Source organism: Lampris incognitus, chromosome 15 (assembly GCF_029633865.1).
Source record: "Lampris incognitus isolate fLamInc1 chromosome 15, fLamInc1.hap2, whole genome shotgun sequence".
Classification (NCBI taxonomy): Eukaryota; Metazoa; Chordata; class Actinopteri; order Lampriformes; family Lampridae; genus Lampris; species Lampris incognitus.
This window is the reverse complement of record NC_079225.1, coordinates 28,968,290-28,990,581: the sequence shown is the minus strand read 5'-3', so window position 1 is coordinate 28,990,581 and position 22,292 is coordinate 28,968,290. Positions and strand designations below refer to the sequence as shown.

The following is a 22,292-nucleotide window of genomic DNA, read 5'->3' as shown; positions in this document are numbered from 1 at the left end:
CTGAATATGTGCAGTGGTGTCCATCTTTGCCTTTCTGCATGAGACACAGACAATAAAGGAAGATGGCTCCGAGTGGAGTGTGAATGCCGTGACTTAGTTTTGTAAAAGAAAAGAAACAAACACAAGTCAACAGAAAAACAAGTGCAGAAACAAAGCTTTTAATGAGTCACACTGGGGCAGTTAACGGGTCTGCCACAGCAAGACCAGCCCCAGCCTCAGTGTCTCCCTCCAATAAGCGGGTGTATGCAACAGATCTGAGGAGCAGGAGTCCACCTCGCCCATAAATCTTGATTCAGAATAAAGTACCAAAAGCCTTTAGTATTATTTGTGCTGTAAGCAGAACTATCTGGCTGCATCCGAGCTGGTTCCTCTCACTGTCTCCCGGTGTCCTGCTCCCCGGACAGCAGCCTCACACTCACGCAGACTTGCCTTCATTTCTGCACCATACGTCAGAATAGCCTTTGCTGCATATGTGCACAGCTTTTAAAACTGGCTCTCTCGTTGCCCCCACCATGTTGAACCCTACATGCCCGCTGTTCCTCCCTCACCATAAATACTGAATGGTGAGCAGGCATTTCCAGTAAACTGACTACATTTGAGCATGGCATCCTTTGGTTGTAGGATATTTTTCTGGACAGCAGCTGTGGCTAAAGCGATGGCTTTTTTTTTTTTCCTGTTAGGACTGGCAGAGAGTCGAACAACAGCAGGTATTTCAAAAGCCACTCTGGTTTGTGAGTCAGCTGAGAACAAGTGTTTCTGCAAAGATACGAGACTGTTTGCAGAGTGACAATGTGATCCCCTGTCCCCGTTTCCTACAGCCCCAGCACACAGTCATGGCAAAAGTCAGATGAATCTTTAATGAGGTTTCTGTCCGGAAACAGAACTTTCCCATTTGCTCAAAGCATAAGCTGGGCCACATGTAATGACTATTGCATAACAAGCGCAGCATTAGTTTGATCTCGCAAGAGCCCTGGGTACAGGGAACGTTTGTGTGTAGGATTGAGTCTGTGTACATTTTTATGCAGTTATTTGAGTGCAATATGCATCCAAATGTATATTTGTATAAATGTATATGTAAGTATGTACATGTGTGTGTGTTTGTGCGTAGTATGTGTTTGTAGGTAAGATATGGTGCCGACGCCTAGATGTAGGCATCACAGGCGGACAACAGCTGCTTTAGCAAAGGCTTGGTTTGTGTGCAGAGTTGTTTTCCGGCACCAAGTGAGGCAGGGGAAGATCAGAAAGGAAGGACAACTGGGAAATTTCAACACATCTCAAGCACCATCGCAGGAAATCCAGCACTATTTCTAAAAGCACTGCCAGTATCAGATGCACTGGGGCACAAAACAGGAGTTAACATACACAAAAACACATTCTGCATGAATTATTGATGGCTTTTGGAAGCCGGTTTCCTTTTATCACCGTCAGTGCTCCCTGTCACTGAACCTTGTCTGTGGCTGCATGCCAGGCCGGAATAAGCAACACCCCAAAGCCAACAGGAATACTGTTTATTTTTCATGCTCTTCTTAAAGGGTGATGAAACACCCAGTCTCTCTCCACCCACCTTACTATTGTAAAAGATAAAAAATGGCCGTCGAGAGTAGCAGTGGAGGAGGAGGAGGGGGGCCGCCAATGAAAACTTGGGAAACGAAAACGTGACAAAGCTTGCCACTACTCGGTGTTCCCCGGCAAAGAGAAAGAAGGCCTTAAGACATCTGCAAAGCCTTAATATGAGCGAGCGCTTCACACCTCCATGGTTCTACTCTCTTCCTGGTCTGTCTTCCTGTGGGCGTGGACGCTTTCTCACTCCGACAGACAGGGATCTGTGGCATATTGTCACACTTAAGTACGTTGTGATGTTCACCTACTTTTGATTTTGAATTGCAAAAAAAAGAAGAAGAGAGAAATGATTTAGCACTTGAAGGAACTGATGCAAAAAATTCAACAGATGCACTTATTTGTGGAGTTGATGCCAATTATTATTGTCTGCGCCCTCAAACATCATCCAGATATCAGTCAACACCTAAAGACAGTTATATGCATTATATTTCCATCCATCCATTATCCAAGCCGCTTATCCCAATCAGGGTCGCGGGTATGCTGGAGCCTATCCCAGCAGTCATTGGGCGGCAGGTGGGAAGACACCCTGGACAGGCCGCCAGGCCATCACAGGGCCGACATATACACACGTTCACACCTAGGGACAAATTTAGTACGGCTGACCTGACCTACATGTCTTTCGACTGTGGGAGGAAACCGGAGCCCCCGGAGGAAACCCACGCAGACACAGGGAGAACATGCAAACTCCATACAGAGGACAACCCGGAATGACCTCCAAGGTTGGACTACCCCGGGGCTCAAACCCTGGACCTTCTTACTGTAAAGCAACCACACTAACCACTGCGCCACCGTGCCGACACGTGCCGTACACCATATTAATGTATAGACTGTTATATGGCATCCATATCTTTTCTAATCTGTGTGCATTTGTGTGCGGCATTGTCTGCTTTTATTTAACAGGGACAGTAGAGAGAGACAGGACAGGCAGGGGAGAGAGAGAGAGAGAGGGGATGGCATGCAGCAAAGGGGCCGGCCGGATTCGAACCCAGGCCGATGCGGTAAGGACTCAGCCTTATGTGGTACGCGCTCTACCAGCCCTCTTCACCAAATGTTGACACTTTTAAGCTCCTTGCCATTGCCCGCCAGTCACCCACGCACACAAATGCATTACATTTCCTTCAAAGCACTTACAGACAACACTGTATATGGCTGCTTTATTTTATTATATTTTTGGGGGTCATGTGAGACTCAACGGCACTGTAGTAGATGTTCAGTCCATTGCCCATCATTACAGTGGGAATAACAGTTTCCCTGTGTCTTTTTTTTTTCTTATTTTTTTCCAGTAAACCTCTGCCTGCAGTGAGCGGCTATGATTTTTCACAGCTTTAATACCCTGCTACAGTAATGGGTGGCCTGTACATGAAAAGCGCAGATAATCACACAAAGAGAGGAGCCCCAGTTGGGGCTCTCTTCTACGGAGAGCTCGTGTCACACGGCAGGATTACAAAACCACCTCGGGGGGCGCTTCTTAATGGGGAGAATGTACACAAGGCCTCAACGTGCCGGCTGTGACATACACAGCTACACGCTGGCCCACACAACACACGTATGGATACTCCCGACACAATAACGCACACATGCTTGCAAATAAAGGCAAACACACACACACACACACACACACACATTTTCTATTTATGTCTCTCATTCTCTCTTTTACCTTCTGTGGCAGGAAAAAAGTAGATCCCCCCACCCCATTTGTCTTTGTCCCCCTGACTGTCCATCAGCCCTCATTTTTCACCCTGTCTTTCCTGTCCATCTCTCAGTAGGCACCATAGTGTTCTCTCCATTCATTGTAAGGGACAATATCAGTATGTGAAGCTGAGCTCATCTCTCTGAGCCAGATGGATGTCTCTCTAACTGCCTCCCTCCTTGGCCTTAGCTGCTCCACTCAAGGTTAAACACAGAAGAGGACAACAGGCATTATTAGCACGGTCCAAAACACAAAGCGTGTGCGCTTGCGTGCACACACACACACACACACACACACACACACACACACACACACACACACACACACACACACACACACACACACACACACACACACACACACACCGTTTGTTTTTCTATACTTGCAAGGACCTTGAAAGACTACATTCATTACCAAGCCTTTACCTTACCCTTATCCATCAGAACTACATGTCTCACCTCAACCCCCATCTAATCCTAGTTCTGATCCTAACCTGAACCCTAAACCAGAGATCAAACCCTAAGATAGCCCCTTAAAGACATGAGCACTGGCCAAAATGTCCTCTGCAAAAATGACCTCAGTCTTATGGTTAAAAATTCAAATTTGTCCTCACAAATATTGCTCAACAAGAACACACACACACACACACACACGTGCACACACACACATGCACACACACACACACACACACACACACACAAACTAATAGCTTACAAACTTCCATGCACATGTAGACAAGCATATGCAAACCACAGACACACACATGCTCACACAACTGCAACCATGTTTGTAGAAACACAGACACACACAACAAACCAAACACCCATCCAGTTTGTGTTATCACGCCATGCTTCAGCATATTAACACTCGCACACACACGCACAAACCCCTCCCCCCCCGGACGCATCGACACTTCTGCAACCACACATCCACTCACAGCTATCCATGTTGAAGAGGGACGAGAGGACAGGTCCTAAACGCTGTTATCCACCTTGAGCCTGACCTCGGGCTTGAATATGATGTTTAGCCGCTGTTGCCACACACACACACACACACACACACACACACACACACACACACACACACACACACACACACACACACACACACACACACACAGGTGCTCATGCACTTGCACTTGCACTTACATGCAGGTATGCACACAGCAGATAACTTTGTTTATGTCTACAGCTATGCGTTCTGTTTCTCTCATTCTCACATAGACAGAGATAAAACACACACACACACACACACACACACACACGTACACACACACACACGTACACACATTTGTGTGGGCGGTTGCCCAAGTCTCTGGCCTGACTGTGCCAGCTCTGGCGATCCATCCATTAGAATTGGCATTCATGAATGGAAATGTATTCCGCTTTAGACCACAATTTATTCCAGAGCAAATTTGATAAGGGTCATTCACATGTTGATCCACATGTTGACATCCAGGTTTTTACGAAGAGTTTGGTTTTTCACAGCCAAACATTCTAAATATAAACAGTGGGGCGCTCACACGCCAGTCCAATGCTCCTCTATAAATAGCAGTGAGCTTTCAATCACTCCCAAAGTGTACATAGTGCCTAGAGTGTGTCTGACTACGCACGTATACAAGTCTGTCATTGTGTGTGTGTGTGTGGGGGGGGGTGCGCGTGGCTGCTTGGATGCGGTGATGTTCATGTCAGCAGACTGGAGTGGCGGGTGTCTAATTTGTAAAAACCCCCTGCCAGCAATCGTGAAGAACTCCTGGAGGAATTGTCGAGAGAATCCAAAAGACACCACGCTGCCGTTTGATTCCGAGTCTTTGATAGCTACCGCGGCGCTCATTTCTCCGCATCACACATGGAGAAAACACACTGCTTTGCGGAAACATGGGGGGGGTGCATACGCATGGTGTCAGTTCTGCATTCAGGGAGATATGAAAATAAATCCCAGGGTCAGCAGCTCGCTTCACCAACGCTACCTGTAGACTGTTCTGTCTTATTTCCCCAACTCGCCAGTTGAGGACCGGCTGCTCTTTTTCAACACTTGGAGTGCCCGGTGAAGAAAAGGGAACAATACAAAGATGAAACGCTCTCAGGGCCCAGCATTCAGAGCAGCACGGCTCCATATCTTTGTGAGATATCTGGTTTGAAAACACAAAGTAATGTTTCCTTGTCGCACAGAAAATACACCTCTGAGACTGGACTTGAGCGGCCTGGACGCGTGGGATATTGACCTGCGTTTGGAGACATGTCGGGGACCCCTAATCCATAAAAAGGATCCTGTCGGCAGGGTGGTGGGATGCCAGTGGCCTGCTGCGGAGATGGCCAAGACCTGGAAGGCAGTCTGGCTGGTGGGACAGTATGGCTAGAAAAGCCACCATCTGCTGGGGCAAGATGTGTGGATCCACACATACAGCCCCCTTTGGCAACAGCGGTCTGAGGCCTCTCAAGGACTTCACTATGGGGAACGGATAAGTGCAACAAAACAGACGAAAACTGCAGACATACTGACTGAATCAGCCCTAATCTGAAATTGGAGCAAAATGAACTCTATGCTGCACAAATTAATAATCTATTGGGTGTCCGGGTAGCGTAGTGGTCTAGTGGTCTAGCGCCTCCCCTGGTCGGTCGGGGTGCCTGTTCGGGGGGGGGGGGGACCAGCGTGATCCTCCCACATGCTAGTCTCCCTGGCAAAACTCCTCACTGTCAGGTGAAAAGAAGCGGCTGGCGACTCCACATGCATCGGAGGAGGCATGGCATGTGGTAGTCTGCAGCCCTCCCCGGACTGGCAGAGGGGGTGGAGCAGCGACCGAGAAGGCTCGGAGGGGTGGGGTAGTTGGCCAAGTGCAACTGGGGAGATAAGGGGGAAAAATAATAATAATAATCTATTACTTATATGCATCACATACATGTAATGCACATGCATAGAAACAAACATGAAGAAATATGTAGATGCACACAAACTATGAGTTCTTAACATACAGTTATTTCACCCTTTATTTTCAATGATGCAATAGTTGCATGCAGACAGGACAGCCATGGACACGCAAACACGTAGAAGAACTCACATATACACATGCACACACATACAGGAATGTTTATTACAGGGGGATATTTGTGTCAAAAGGTAAACCTGATCAAAAGAGGAAATCAAGGCAAAGATGTACAGGTACACAAAAATACAAAGAAACACACACACACACACACACACACACACACACACACACACACACACACACACACACACACATATATATACACTACCGTTCAAAAGTTTGGGATCACATTGAAATGTCCATATTTTTGAAGGAAAAGCACTGTACTTTTCAATGAAGATAACTTTAAACTAGTCTTAACTTCAAAGAAATACACTCTATACATTGCTAATGTGGTAAATGACTATTCTAGCTGCAAATGTCTGGTTTTTGGTGCAATATCTACATAGGTGTATAGAGGCCCATTTCAAGCAACTATCACTCCAGTGTTCTAATGGTACAATGTGTTTGCTCATTGGCTCAGAAGGCTAATTGATGATTAGAAAACCCTTGTGCAATCATGTTCACACATCTGAAAACAGTTTAGCTCGTTACAGAAGCTACAAAACTGACCTTCCTTTGAGCAGATTGAGTTTCTGGAGCATCACATTTGTGGGGTCAATTAAACTCTCAAAATGGCCAGAAAAAGAGAACTTTCATCTGAAACTCGACAGTCTATTCTTGTTCTTAGAAATGAAGGCTATTCCATGCGAGAAATTGCTAAGAAATTGAAGATTTCCTACACCGGTGTGCACCACTCCCTTCAGAGGACAGCACAAACAGGCTCTAACCAGAGTAGAAAAAGAAGTGGGAGGCCGCGTTGCACAACTGAGCAAGAAGATAAGTACATTAGAGTCTCTAGTTTGAGAAACAGACGCCTCACAGGTCCCCAACTGGCATCTTCATTAAATAGTACCCGCAAAACACCAGTGTCAACATCTACAGTGAAGAGGCGGCTGCGGGATTCTGGGCTTCAGGGCAGAGTGGCAAAGAAAAAGCCATATCTGAGACTGACCAATAAAAGAAAAAGATTAAGATGGGCAAAAGAACACAGACATTGGACAGAGGAAGACTGGAAAAAAGTGTTGTGGACGGATGAATCCAAGTTTGAGGTGTTTGGAGCACAAAGAAGAACGTTTGTGAGACGCAGAACAAATGAAAAGATGCTGGAAGAATGCCTGACGCCATCTGTTAAGCATGGTGGAGGTAATGTGATGGTCTGGGGTTGCTTTGGTGCTGGTAAGGTGGGAGATTTGTACAGGGTAAAAGGGATTCTGAATAAGGAAGGCTATCACTCCATTTTGCAACGCCATGCCATACCCAGTGGACAGCGCTTGATTGGAGCCAATTTCATCCTACAACAGGACAATGACCCTAAACACACCTCCAAATTGTGCAAGAACTATTTAGAGCAGAAGCAGGCAGCTGGTATTCTATCGGTAATGGAGTGGCCAGCGCAGTCACCAGATCTGAACCCCATTGAGCTGTTGTGGGAGCAGCTTGACCGTATGGTACGCAAGAAGTGCCCATCCAACCAATCCAACTTGTGGGAGCTGCTTGTGGAAGTGTGGGGTGCAATTTCTCCAGATTACCTCAACAAATTAACAGCTAGAATGCCAAAGGTCTGCAATGCTGTAATTGCTGCAAATGGAGGATTCTTTGACGAAAGCAAAGTTTGATGTAAAAAAAATCTTATTTCAAATACAAATCATTATTTCTAACCTTGTCAATGTCTTGACTCTATTTTCTATTCATTTCACAACATATGGTGGTGAATAAGTGTGACTTTTCATGGAAAACACAAAATTGTTTGGGTGATCCCAAACTTTTGAACGGTAGTGTATATATATATATATATATATATATATATATATATATATATATATACGTGTGGTAAGAAAGTTTTGTCCGTACAGCTTTATAAGTAAGGCAGGTTGCATTAGGAAGAATTATTACCCGCCTTGACAAGAGATTCCCCCAAAATGTGTTTTTTATCGTACTGCCTTCATTTGGACCCATCTGTCATCACAATGTCAAAGCTTGATAAAGCAAGTAACACGACATAGGCAAATGGCACAGTCAAAAAACATCTCCACATCAAAACAAATAACTAAACAAATAAAACACAGTGAAAAGAAACACTACAGTAGAAATACCCCAAAAGTATGCATGAGCCAGACTACGATTATGTGGATGAATAACACTGTAAAGAAACTTCCCTATCATAAGCAATAATGTAATATCAGTGAAGAGCAGAGTGTGGCTTTGTCCTATTGGGACACATTAATTAATTGAACTCCATCAGCTGGGGCTGTCTAAAAGGCTTTTCACCGCTCTGTGAATGATCAGCGATGTGCGCGTCTTTAAAACATACAAGGCCCATCACAAATAAAGGTGATGTAGCTGAAGGCCATACATACAGGTAAAACACTTGTTTTTTCCGAGCCGTCCTGGTCGCTGCTCCACCCCCTCTGCCGATCCGGGGAGGGCTGCAGACTACCACATGCCTCCTCCGATACATGTGGAGTCGCCAGCCGCTTCTTTTCACCTGACAGTGAGGAGTTTCGCAAGGGGGACGTAGCGCATGGGAGGATCACGCTATTCCCCCCAGTTCCCCCTCCCCCCTGAACAGGCGCCCTGACCTACCAGAGGAGGCGCTAGTGCAGTGACCAGAACACATACCCACATCCAGCTTCCCACCTGCAGACATGGCCAACTGTGTCTGTAGGGATGCCCGACCAAGCCGGAGGTAACGCGGGGATTCGAACCGGAATCCCCGTGTTGGCAGGCAACAGAATAGACTGCTACACTACCTGGATGCCTAAAACACATATTTTTATGGTGGTATATGTATCAGTACCAATGAGGACTACGTAAAAAAAAAAAACAAGTTGAGGGCTAGACATTTATAAAATATCATTGGACTGAACAGGAAAAAAGGCAATATCTTTTTAATGTCCCAGCCTCCTGATGTAATGGCTGAGCAACATAAAACCCGATATGATATCAATCATGGCTATGAAACTCACATGGCATCAGTAAAGGAAAATAATAAACTCTTGTCTGTCTTTCTATTTCATACACCTAAATGTTGGTATACAGTCAAGTAAACGAGTGCATCTTGATGAAAAATAATCGATTCTTGACTGTGCTTCTCCAGGACCCATATAACTGACACATAACCTGCCCCACTGGCCTAATATGACACGTTATTGGCTGCATGCTATGCTTGCTATCCCTTAAACATGTTTTATATGACCTTTTCACTCTCCTCTAGTGCATTTTATTTGATGCAAGTTTTTCAGTCTATAAGCTAAGTCCTTAATTGTGGACAATTTCACAAGGTCAGACCTATGGGATGCTTAATTGATGATTTTATGTATATCAATGAGAAAATCTGTTGAAACGAACATGTTTTGGCAAACATATACACACAAAGGGCCTGGATGAAAATCTAAATGTCACTGAATTCTTATTCAAGTTTTTTCCAATAGCTCATGCATTGCAGTAAGGGAAAGATGAACAATGAGTTAAGTTTTCCTGATGTATTTAGTGCTGGTATAAATAGGGTTTGTTTAGAAGGATTTCATGTCATAGGCCATCTTTGTCATCAAATATCTGAGATCCCTGCAGTTTCCAACTCAGTGCTGCAATGCTTTTTTTATGTGGCATATAAAAAGCCAAACACCATAACCACCTTTCACCCTCAAACTTGGTAATGGGTTTTCCCTTGACGGCTGTGCAGCTCTGCTCTTGTTTTCTAGTGAAATGTTCCCTGTGAAGAATGATATCTTTTAAAAGTCACAAAGGTTGCATGTTAAATGAGACACAAAGTTCCTCTCTGCACATGATAAAATGGCCCTCGGTTTTCTGTCTCTTCTAAAACTGTTAGCCTTCAGTGACAACCTTCCTTTTTCAGCCATTTTGAACAACCACGGTAGCTTAGTGTCCAGAAAGCAAAAGTTATTTAGGCTATATTGAAAGTGTGATGAAGGAAGGGGGTGAGTGTGGTGTTAGGCATGAGTGTGCGTGTGTGTGTGTGTGTGTGTGTGTGTGTGTGTGTGTGTGTGTGTGTGTGTGTGTGTGTGTGTGTGTGTGTGTGTGTGTGTGTATGTTCATCTCACACAATTTGACCTTGCACAAATACATTTGGTTCAAATTCATATTTAAATCCCCCTAGCACTAGCATTTACGACTACAACCATCCAGCCCTGGAGGCAGTTTCACCAGTCATTTGTAAATCTGATGTTAAGATTGTGTGTAAAGTCCTTACTAAGTTTTTAGCATTAGCTGGTAAGATGTAGTGCTTTACTAGTTTGGGGTGCACTGCTAAAATGCAAGAAATGTTGTAGCTAAGCCTTCAGAATATGTTGAGAAGTTACTGGGAAACCAAAACAACCACCTTATCAAAACTGTCCACTAATGTACTATATGCACAGCCGCCTCACCAGCACACTGGCTATAAATGTTCACATCGTCATGGGACATCATGGCATGTATAGCGGTCATGTCTTTGTGTCGATGTTATTGTGTTGTTGCTAGCGAATATTTTGTCTTGCTGTGAGCTAGCTTGTGACCATTAAAGCTATGGTTACACCTGCTAATTGGTAGATGTAAAGTATTTAGTCACAGCTAAGCTCAAAGTAAAATTTAAGCTTGGTGCAACTTATTTCTATGTAGTGTGATTTAAAAATCAACTTAGTTTGAACTTGCAACTGCCCCCTGGCTCATACAGCTTTGGCCTCTGCAAACTTTCTTATATTCTGCATTAGTACTGCATATATCTCCAAACAATTTCTTTTGGTGGAGGAGTGATAGAGCAACATGCATGTAAATAATATGAACTTCATAGAGGCTATGTTTGTAATGAGCAAGATCAGCTGCCCCTCTGGCTCCAGCAACACTTTGTCCAAAGGAATGAGCCTTGGACAAAAATTCTTGGCCTACTGATGTCTAAACTGCTTCGAATGGCCCTAGCCCAGCTGCTCTTGCTTAATTGCTTTAACTGCTGTTTTAATCAGAGTCTTTTAATGAGTGGTTTCACAGTCCTGTGCCTCAAGTATTGCCCTTGACTGTAAGTAGCCAAGATAGTCATGACTGTGTGGGATTTGATAGGCTGTGTGTGTGTGTGTGAGATCAAACAGTGCGTGTGAACAATCAATTTCATAACTGGAAGGCACCCACAGATATTGTGAGTACATTAAATATACTTCTAGTTGTAAGTGGAACAGTAAATATGGCCATGCAATAGTTGAACGCTGTGGGCGATCCATTATGAATAGATACACTCATCTTAGAAGAGCGAATCAACTTGAAATGCACTGCCTTAAGTGTGAATGCATTGTGTGACCATCTTCACTGTTCTGCAGCCTAAGAACATATTTTACCTTGAGTATATCATATTTTATTTGCATGATAAGTGGCCTCCTTCCTCTCATCCTCTAGTATCTTGGGAATACTTGCCAGTCTCCACAGTGTTCATGGTTGTTTCCTCTTTTTTTATCTCACTATTAACTATCATGAGCTTTCAGCTGCTATCTATTCCCACCACCTACTCTCCATGAACCCGTGAAGTCGTCTCACCTCGTACCACAATGGTGGTGGACTTCTTGGCTGGGTTGCCTACGTTGTTGCTGGCCACGCAGCTGTAGATCCCCGCCTCATCAGAGGTGATAGCCGGGAGTGTGAGAGTGCCCCCCTTCACCACACTCCTCTGTGGCAGGCTGTCATTGCTGCTGACCCAGTTGAGAGTGGGGTTGGGCTCCCCGCCTGTAGTGATGCACACCAAAGACACGGTCTGGCCAGGGTTCACCACAATGGGGTCCTCTACTAGCAGCTTGATGGACGGGGAGGCTGTGGAGGCAGAGGTTGGGGAGTGCATTAAGACTCTGATGATAGCAGCCTGGATCATGCTGGTCATTACCATGAACAGTCAATGGAAGAGCTGTTTTCAGTAGTTTTATCTGTAATTGTTCTACATGCCTAGCCAATATGTCTGTTTACGAACTCAACTTCAGGGTCTATGAGTTGCTCTTAGAAATGTAAATAGAGTCACTTAGTAGATAAATACACCATTTAATTACATATCAATCACCACTGCCCTACATTACCTGTCTTATTGGTGAGTCTGAAGATGACACTGCGGTCAGGGATACCACAGACGTTTCTGACAGAGGCAATGCAGCTGTAGTTGGCGTAGTCCTGAGGACGCAGGTTCTTTAACTTCAAAATCTTCGTCTCCCCCTGCAGCTCAGATCAAACCAACACTGGTATGCAAATGTGTGCAATACAAACATAAACATGTGGAAAACACCATTTAGGAAGACACTAATGTATTTGTTTACTGGGATAACTTTCCCTTACATACTGGGAAAGAACCAAATCCCATCCAAGCACATCCCCCCCCCCCTCTCTCTCTCTCTCTCACACACTCACACACACACACACACACACACACACACACACACACACACACACACACACACACACTCTTAAATAACGGTCATACAGATTAACACAGTCATATTTACTCAGTATTAACCAAGTGGAACATGAAATATGATTCTCTTCAGAAAGATAAACAAGTTCACAGTTGTTGGAATAGTAATAATAATAATACAATATAGCATAAAATTATTATTTTTCTATTTTCCCCCCTTTTTCTCACCAATTGTATCCAGCCAATTACCCCACTCTTCCAAGCCGTCTCGATCTCTGCTCCACCCCCTCTGCCGATCTGGGGAGGGCTACAGACTACCACATGCCTCCTCCGATACATGTGGAGTCGCCAGCTGCTTCGCCAGCCGCTTCTTTTCACCTGACAGTGAGGAGTTTCGCAAGGGGGACGTAGCGCGTGGGAAGATCATGCTATTCCCCCCATTTTCCCCTCCCCCCTGAACAAACACCACAACTAATCAGAGGAGGTGCTAGTGCAGCGACCAGGACACTTACCCACATCCGGCTTCCCACCCGCAGACACGGCCAATTGTGTCTGTAGGGACGCCCGACCAAGCCGGAGGTAGCACAGTGATATACCAAATGGTAGATAACCCTGTGTGTGTGTGTGTGTGTGTGTGTGGCGGGGGAGTAACAAAGTATTTGACTCCATCTTGGCCTGACAGACAGGAGTCCCGACCCCGGCTCTGTGATGTGGGATGCAAGCCTTTGATCTGGCTGACTCCACCATGGGCGGAGGGGGCAGCAGATTAAGACATGAGTCAGCCACGCACTGTGGCAGTCTTCAAAACATAGCAATCACTCATGTCTTTCGTTTCCAATGAAGCTCATGGATAACCTAATGATATTAATTTATCCCCCCACACACACACATATTACTACCCCCCCCCCCCACACACACACCACTTCCTCTTTTGCCTCATCTGCCTCTGGCGGGTTTCAGAAGATGAGTTACATGGTATTCAGAGTGCAGGCTGTCCTCACAGCAGGGGAGGGGGTGACTGGAATGGAAATCTATTTAAGAGATGTAGGGGGGCACAGAAAGGAATAAAAGGGACGAGCACATTATGTGGAAAATGTACTGCTGGGATTGATGGGCGGGTTGATGGGGGGATTGAGCAGAGCCGCACAGGAGTTGGGGGAATGGGACTGTGATTGCAGGTAAAGGGCAGAGAGTCGACGGTGAGAGATTTCTTCAGGACTGAGAGAGGGCTAAAAGAAAAAGTAGGGAGCCTGAGAGATGTTGCCCCTGAAGGGTGCTACGTTAAAGCTGAAAATGGTGATTTCCCCCCATCTGTCCTTGCCTCTGGCAATAACTACAAACACTGTGTAGCAGCCATTGTCATTTGTGTGCTCAATATTAAATAGTTCCCACCCTTGTAAAAATGGCATCGTCCTACTTGAGCTAAAACAGGCAAACTGATGTATAACAAACTACATCAAATTATATGGGAACATTGTTCTACCCTACCTGACCAACAGAAGCATTGCCACAACATCATCACATTTCAATTGCATTTCCTGTTTGAGTAGAAACTTGTTAAATGCTGCACCAGTATTCATTCTACTCGGTCAAAAATTTCAGCAGTGATATGGGGAGAGTGTCTCCTACCATGATATAAATGCCAGTTAGTGTTGTCTTTATGCATGCTCAATAATCCAGGTAAGAAAATCAAGGAAAGTTGAATCAGTTCATCTGGATACAACATGTATTGACAGATATGTTTCATCACTCATCTTAGTGACCTCTTCAGTCTAAACTGACTGTAGGTATCCTCACCGTTACAATATCTCTTGTGATGTTGAGTCTATCTTCACGTGCGTTCCTGTTGATCAAGCAGTGGAGTTAGTCTGTATGAAATTGCAAAACGACCCCACCCTTAGTAATAGGACCACCCTTAACAATGACTAAGTGTGTCTGCTCCTGAAGCTGTGTCTTCACATGTGCTTCACATACAGGGGGCAGTACTATAGGCAGAGGCAGGGGTGTGCTATGGGTTCCCCAGTCTCACCTGAAGTGGCCAACTTGTATAAGGAGGAAGTGGAAAAGAGGGCTCTTATGTCCTATCCAGGGACACCACCTACCCATGGGTTTAGCTTTGTGGATGACACCTGGGTTAAAATTAAATCTCAGGACGTACTAAATTTTACTAACCACATTAACTCTGTGGACAACCACGTCAAGTTCAGCAGGGAGGATTTGAAAAATGATAGGTTAGCCTTCTTAGACTGTGAAATTGCAATTGGTGATGGGGACATTTGATTGTTGATGTTTACCATAAACCAACACATACTGATCAGTACTTAAGGTTTGACTCTCATCATCCACTGGAGCACAAACTAGGAGTCATCAGGGTGCTGTACCACTGAGCTGACAACGTCCCCACCCACACAGCGGTCGGAGAAGGGCAGAAATCCCACATTAAACAGGCCCTGATTAAGTGTAGTTATCCTAACTGGGCGTTTGTCAAAGCCAGGAAGACGCCCAAACAGTGCACCAGCCGATCAAAGAGAGGAAAAGGACAACAGCTGCCTAAGTGTAAACCAGTGGTGATTCCGTATGTGGCGGGAGTGTCGGAACAGTTGAGATGCGTATTTTCCAAACACCATGTCTTAGTTGCTTTCACACCCCAAAACATGCTGCGCCAGAAATTGGTCTGTCCACCCCAAGGATCGGGTCCCCTGGCACAAACAGAGCAATATAGTCTATGCTGTGAAGTGCCAGGAGGATTGCCATGACTTGTACATTGGGTAAACTAAACAGACGCTGGCCAAGAGGATGGCACAACACAGAAGAGCTAACGTGTCAGGCCAGGACTCTGCAGTCTACACCCATCTACAGGCCAGTGGCCACTCTTTCAAGGATGAGGATGTGCACATTCTTGATAGAGAGGAACGCTGGTTTGAACAGGGAGTCAAAGAGGCCATCTATGTGAAGAGGGAATGACCATCCCTGAACCGAGGAGGAGGGCTAAGAGTACATCTTTCGCCATCTTACAATTCTGTGGTTGCAACAATCCCCCAATCCTCTGTGAATAGTACATGTGGAGAGTCAAAGAGGCCATTTATCTGAAGAAGGAACGAGCATCCCTGAACTGAAGGGGGACCTAAGAGTACATCTGTCACCATCTTACAATGCTGTGATTGCAAACATTCCCAAATCCTCTGTGAATAGTACACATGGGCGGCCATTGAAACTCCAGTTATTGGTCACGCCCAAATTTGCATATGAAACTGATTGTTGATTTCAGTCGTTATGCCACTGTATTGTTTATGAGGGTGGGGATACCTGCAGTCAGTTTAGACTGAAGAGGTCACTTAGATGGATGAAACGTATTTGTCAAACGTTGCATCCAGATGAACTGATTCAACTTTCTTCGATGGTCAATAAACATTGTACCCAAATGAACTGATTCAACTTTCTTTGCCAGTTAGTATTACCTTACCTGATTACGATAAAACAATTATTTATTAATGGAGAAAAATCACTGATTTCACCTTTAGGCAACTTTTTCAAGATGGAGACAATACTTTCCGAAAGGAGCTCACACTGCACTGAAACATTCACATCCTGTCCACTACATAAAAAGAGAGGCATATTAACTACTGTTCAGAAGCAAACTACCAAGCGGCTTCATAATACTGATGATTACTCTGCATTTCCCCTGCACTGTGCATGAGAAGCTTTGAGAGCGAGGGGGAGGGAAAAAAGTAAGACAGCAAAGACAATGCCCGCAATGGAAGGATAACTCTGGGCCTTAGTTAATTATGAACCTGTTTCCCTGTGCAAAGTTTGAAATGCCACCCTTGCATTTCTGTCTGTAGGTGGGTTAAAAGTACGCAATGAGAAGTACGGAGGGAGGGAGAGAGGAGCTCCACATGCATCCCCAAACTCAACAGGGGCCCAACTGCACTGAAGTGCACTTAACTAGACCTGAACGAACCTGAATGGATCCAACCAGACTTGATACCTCAGAGGTAGACCAGGAGGTGAATTTCACTCTTTATTTGTGTGGTTCACAAACAGTTTATAGGATTGGCTTATGCTAAGATTTTGAAGGCTAAGTAAAATCTAACTGAGGGGAGGATGAGGGGCGGCGGGAGGGATGGAGAGTCGAATTGGGAGAGAAAAGGTTCCACCCGGGGCTCGGGTGGGTTGCTTTGTGATCCTCCTTCACACACTCCAGTAGTTCTCGGCTATCTTTCTCCATCTGACCAAACATTAATTTATCATCCCTCTTTCTCTCTTCCCCTCTCTCACTCCTCTCTTTGTTTCCAGGCCTCTTTTCTGCTCTCTCATGTCTTTTTCTCCCTCCCATTTTTCTGCCCCATCCCTTTTCAAGTGCCCTTGCAACTCACCTTGCCATCTATAAAATTCAATTCCTTTAAAGATGGAACAAAAAAATGACTAAATATTGACAGAGAACTTATCTGCAAACCACCTAGAATATCAGCTTTGTTCTCAAATCATTTCAATTTGAAGAAATGTACTCACTGAATTGTGTGAACTGAATGTGAATACACACAATCTATTCTGTATAGGTGTGCAACACCTCAGCCTATAACTGTGCAAAACTGTGTAACTGATGCTAGTTGTGGTCATCATACTACTTTTCACATCAGCAGAACTCCACACTGTAATTGTATTTGCCGTGTAAAATAACACATGTCCCTTTGCATACACCATTTGTGGCTTTCACATTTTGTTCTTACGGAAAATTGTGCTTCTGCCTTACCTGTGTAAAAAATGGCTCATAGATCTCCACACCTTTGTCAGAGCCTTGTGACAGGACTTCTCTCCCACGATGCCAGCTGTATCGGACAGGCGGGTTGGAGTTGGCCACGCAGCGTAGGAACACAGTCCGCTCATAGTAGAACTGCTCCTTGGCTTCTCCTATGCTCTGGTGCACCGTCACCACTGGGTCATCCAGGTCTGAATGAGAAACACACACAGAGGGGAGGAGGGGTCCATCCATAAAAGCTTTTCCATCAGTTGTTACAGAGATGAATGAGCCAGAGAACGCTTGGATCAATCAATCATATGGGCAAGGTCCCGCTGAAAAATACAAACACATTGTGGGCCTTGCTGTGGGACTGATAACAAATCAGCAAGAAAATTATCGATGATCGCCATGTTCAACACAAATACAATATCTTGTGTGCCCAGCTGTTTGATTGTGGTTAGAGGGTGTGTTGTAAAGGTCAAAGGTTGCACAATATCCACAGAGAATGGTATTGGTATTCAGACAATGAGGCTGATGGCTGAGAGGAGGTATGAGTCCCACTTCTTCTGAGCCACACAAATCGTTAGCACACAGCCCAAGGGCACATTGACTTTTCCAGTCAATAAGCTAGCCCACATTGTGAAGCCTTCAAAGTCAGACTCAACAAAGTTAAACTCAAACATAAGGTTGGCAAAGGATCACAAATATCCACCGCAAACACTTATCTGATGTCCATCACTCAAACAAATGATATTTGCCTGTTCTCTTGCCCCGATTAGGCACTTAGCGGACTTGATACATCTGTTACTCTATCCATTCCCAACAGATCTGAGGGAAGTTTTACCCGGCAACTGACAGTTGGTTATTTGAGAAAGCGCTTGCGGTTGATTAAATGGATTCAAAGTTAATCATCTTACCCGGCTATCGCATTAAGCCTTGGCAAATGGTGTTCATCATGATTGTGGTGTCTTTTAGCATGCTAATACTCGCCTTTTAGATTATGTCCATTTGCACGCTCAAAGAACTAGTGGAGCTAGCCATTTCCCTTTCATCTCCGTCCGAGATGCAATCAGCTTTTAACACAAGCAAAAAAGGCAATTTAAGGGAGTGGATGAGAAGAGCTAATACAAGTTATCCCTAGTTCTAAAATTCAAACTGATAAAGCTCGACCTTTTGCATACAAAGTAAAAAGTAATTTGGTGTATTAGTGGGTGACTAAGTGTACTTGTGAGCTGGCAGTAAATGAAAGATTGATTGCGGGATTAAATAAGTGAAAGAAAAAGTAAATGAGCAAGTGTGCGACGGACTGAGTTAGTGAGCAGATCCAGTCACCGAAGAGGGTAAGAAAGTGACCGAGACGGTGAGAAAGTGAATTCATGAGGGACAGTGGCCATGCAAACAAGCAAGCTTTTACATAAACATGTCCAGTTCTTTAACTGGTTAGCCTTTTAAGAAAAAAATACTGCATATGGTCTAGGTATTATTAACAGGCAAAGTCGTCCCTCTAAGTGAGTAGCTAAAGCCCACCCTGGATTTGCTGGGGATCAGGTCCTTGCATAGGTGCATGCAAGTCACATTACACTGCTCTCTGCCTCAGCACACCAGCCAGGAAATGCTGAGGCCATTTTTTTTTCAACTATTAGATTTTAAAGGAAAAAAATACATATGCTTTAGATATAATTGATGGACAATGTCATCCTCTTAATTTAGTAGCTCAAGCCCACCCCTGGATTTGCTGGGGATCAGGGCATAATCAAGGTGCATGTGGGCCACACTGCAGTGCAGAGGGCCTCTACACATCAGCCAGAGAATGCTGATTCCTCAGTTTCATTAAAGACATGTTCTGCCCTACAGCCCCTTAATCAAAATCTAGCGGCGGTCAATACTTCATCCAGGATCTATTACAGGGGCTCAGGTAAGAGCAATTACCTTTGGGGGATGGGTGAAGATGGGGGTGCGGTAAGACAACACTACGGAGGGGACAGCGCGATTGAGTGGGGCTATTTTGGAGGAGCAGATTGCTCAAAGTAAATACACTGATTCATTAGAGAGGAGGAGGAGTATATGAATCCTGCATATTATCTCTGACTCTACCCAGGTCCTTGCGCTCATCTGTTTCCCGCCTCCAACAGTCTATTTCTCCAACTGTGGTGGAAACAGTGATTCACTGACAGCCCTATCTACATTGTGCACGCGTCTTTGAACACCAGACCAGATTGGAGTTTGTCAACGTGGCTCTCTTTTGAGAGTGGTGACTGTGTGTGTGTGTATGTGTGTGTGTGTGTGTGTGTGTGTGTGTGTGTGTGTATGTGTAAACATATGTACAGGGTAAGGAGGGGTTGGAGCTATTAATAGGTCCAAAATGATATGCAGAGGGGAAGTGGATGCTAGGAGCGCAAAGAGATAAATATGGAAATATGGAAATGTACGCACTGGATTAAAATTTGATGAATTTCAAACAAAATTCCACCTCCGCCATCAGTCTTAGCCCCATAAGGATGTCGCGCATGTCGTTCTTGTGCAATTACCTTCTGAAGTCACGCTCGGCTGATTGTGGAGCTTAACTCCCTGCGCCCAGAGGAAAAATGCGGTTGTACAGGCCTCCTGCGCCAGAGTTGTTAGGATTTGTAATTGCAGGTTTATGGGTTCACAGGCCACTAAATCTGTCCGTGTACAGCTAAACGCTTCGGTGGGCTAACCTGGGCATGGCTCCCGCTCACTCCTACCACCCAAAACAAGCCTCATGTCTCTGGGTTCCTCTGATATTAAGACATCGCGGGGGTGGAGGTAAGCATGACACATTAATGTGCACCAAGCGCATCACATGAGTCAGAGGATGTCTTACAGAGACAAGGGGAGGAAAACAGTTTTTCTCTCCAGTCAGCCTGCAGTTGCAACGCAAAATGGTTTTAATATTAAAAATTTACTTTGTCAAGTAATGGGTCTTAAAATCCCGTTTTCCTTTAGTCAAGAGAAAAGAAATCAGATCCATTGGTGGGATGAACTAATTTCACTTGTCTCTAGTGCATTCCCTTTTGAGAGTTTTTGTGAAACAGCTGACAAATCTTGAAATGAGTCAGCCCACTGTATTTATTTTAGCAAAATGTGTAAAACAAAATTTGATATATGGAAATAAAAGTTATTTCTGGTGGAAACATCTCACCATGATGGCATTTTTTCTCACTTGTTGAAAAAAAAGGTAGAATTTTTTTATTATTATTTTGGATTCCCCTCCCCCTTTTTTTTTCTTCTCTCCAATTGTATCTGGCCAATTACCCCACTCTTCCGAGCTGTCCCAGTCACTGCTCCACCCCTCTTTGCCGATCCGGGGAGGGCTGCAGACTACCACATGCCTCCTCCGATACATGTGGAGTCGCCAGCTGCTTCTTTTCACCTGACAGTGAGGAGTTTCGCCAGGGGAGACGTAACGCATGGGAGGATCAAGCTATTCTCCCCAGTTCCCCCTTCCTCCCGAACAGGTGCCCCGACTGAACAGAGGAGGCGCTAGTGCAGCGACTAGGACACATACCCACATCCAGCTTCCCACCCACAGACATGGGTGCCGCCAGGGATTTTGCGCCCCTATAAAGAATATGACTAAGCACTCTTTATTTATTTAATTAATAATCAAATAATTATTTTATTATTTTCCTGACTTCTCTAAACATTAAACCCCTTCCTCTACCTTCATCCCATATGCTACCAGCTTGTCCAACAATCCCCTCATCAACAGCTTCTCCAATAAGGGACCCATCTTCTTAGTTTGACAAATTTACATATAAAATCCTCTTAACAAAGAGGAATGTGATACCACCATAGCCCACACTGAACCTGTGGAATCTTTCCTGTGGGGAGGTCTTCGACAAGATCTGGCCATATGCCATTGGGTAGTTGGGTGGGATAAGGGGGAAAACTAGAAATAAATGTATTAAAAAAAATGTAAAAAGAATTTTTTTTTTACAAACAAACCCTTTCAATGTACGTTTTAAATCATTACTTTATTTTAATAACAGTTCTGAAGAATGACTGCTTTTTTAAAACTGATTTATTGATTTTTCTTTTCAATATTTTTGGAGCACCGTTGTGGCGCCCCCCTCTACTCTGGCGCCCTTAGAATCTTCATAACATTATACCCACTTATGGCACCACCCGCAGACATGGCCAATTGTGTCTGTGGGGATGCCCGACTAAGCCGGAGGTAACACGGTGATTTGAGCTGGCAATCCCCATGTTGGTAAGCAACGGAAAAGACCACTACGCTACCCCGGACGCCCAAAAGGTACGATATTTTAGACGCTACTCGGCTACAAGACGTTAAATTTTTGCAACGCACCTTTGAGGAAAAAAAAATGGGATTGCTAGATTGTCAAGTTGAGGTGCTCCCGTTTGTATTGCAAAAAGCTGATTTTAACTGCACAGGCCTACCCTAACATGTGCTGGACAAACAGGCACAAGTGGGTAGTTGTGATGAAAGAGAGGAGAGATGAAGAGTAAAGACGGTGCTTCATTACCACATCAAACCTTCCAGCTTCTGCCTTTCATGTTCACCACCCCCCCCAAAAGTAGACGTCTGCACAAAAACTCACACTCATTTACCTCAGCCCACCCACCATCACCTGGACATGCAAATAAACACACACACACACGCACGCATGCATAACACAAACACACACGCACACATGCACGCACGCACGCACATACACACACAGACCCTCACACGAAGACAAACACCTTTATTGGGCCTCCTCTTGGGTACTAACCCGTGGCTCTCTATTCT

General features: G+C 44.8%; 1 protein-coding gene across 1 annotated transcript in view; it reads right to left on the bottom strand.

The window, feature by feature from the left end:
* LOC130124836 (MAM domain-containing glycosylphosphatidylinositol anchor protein 2-like) overlaps positions 1–22,292 on the bottom strand; it is a 199,167-nt gene that overhangs the window by 141,264 nt on the left and 35,611 nt on the right. The window contains exons 4-6 of the mRNA XM_056294184.1: positions 17,528–17,724; positions 12,446–12,584; positions 11,919–12,188 (exon numbers count right to left, since the gene is read on the bottom strand). Of these exons, the coding sequence (XP_056150159.1) occupies positions 11,919–12,188; positions 12,446–12,584; positions 17,528–17,724 (606 nt within the window). The remainder of the gene's footprint in view (positions 1–11,918; positions 12,189–12,445; positions 12,585–17,527; positions 17,725–22,292) is intronic.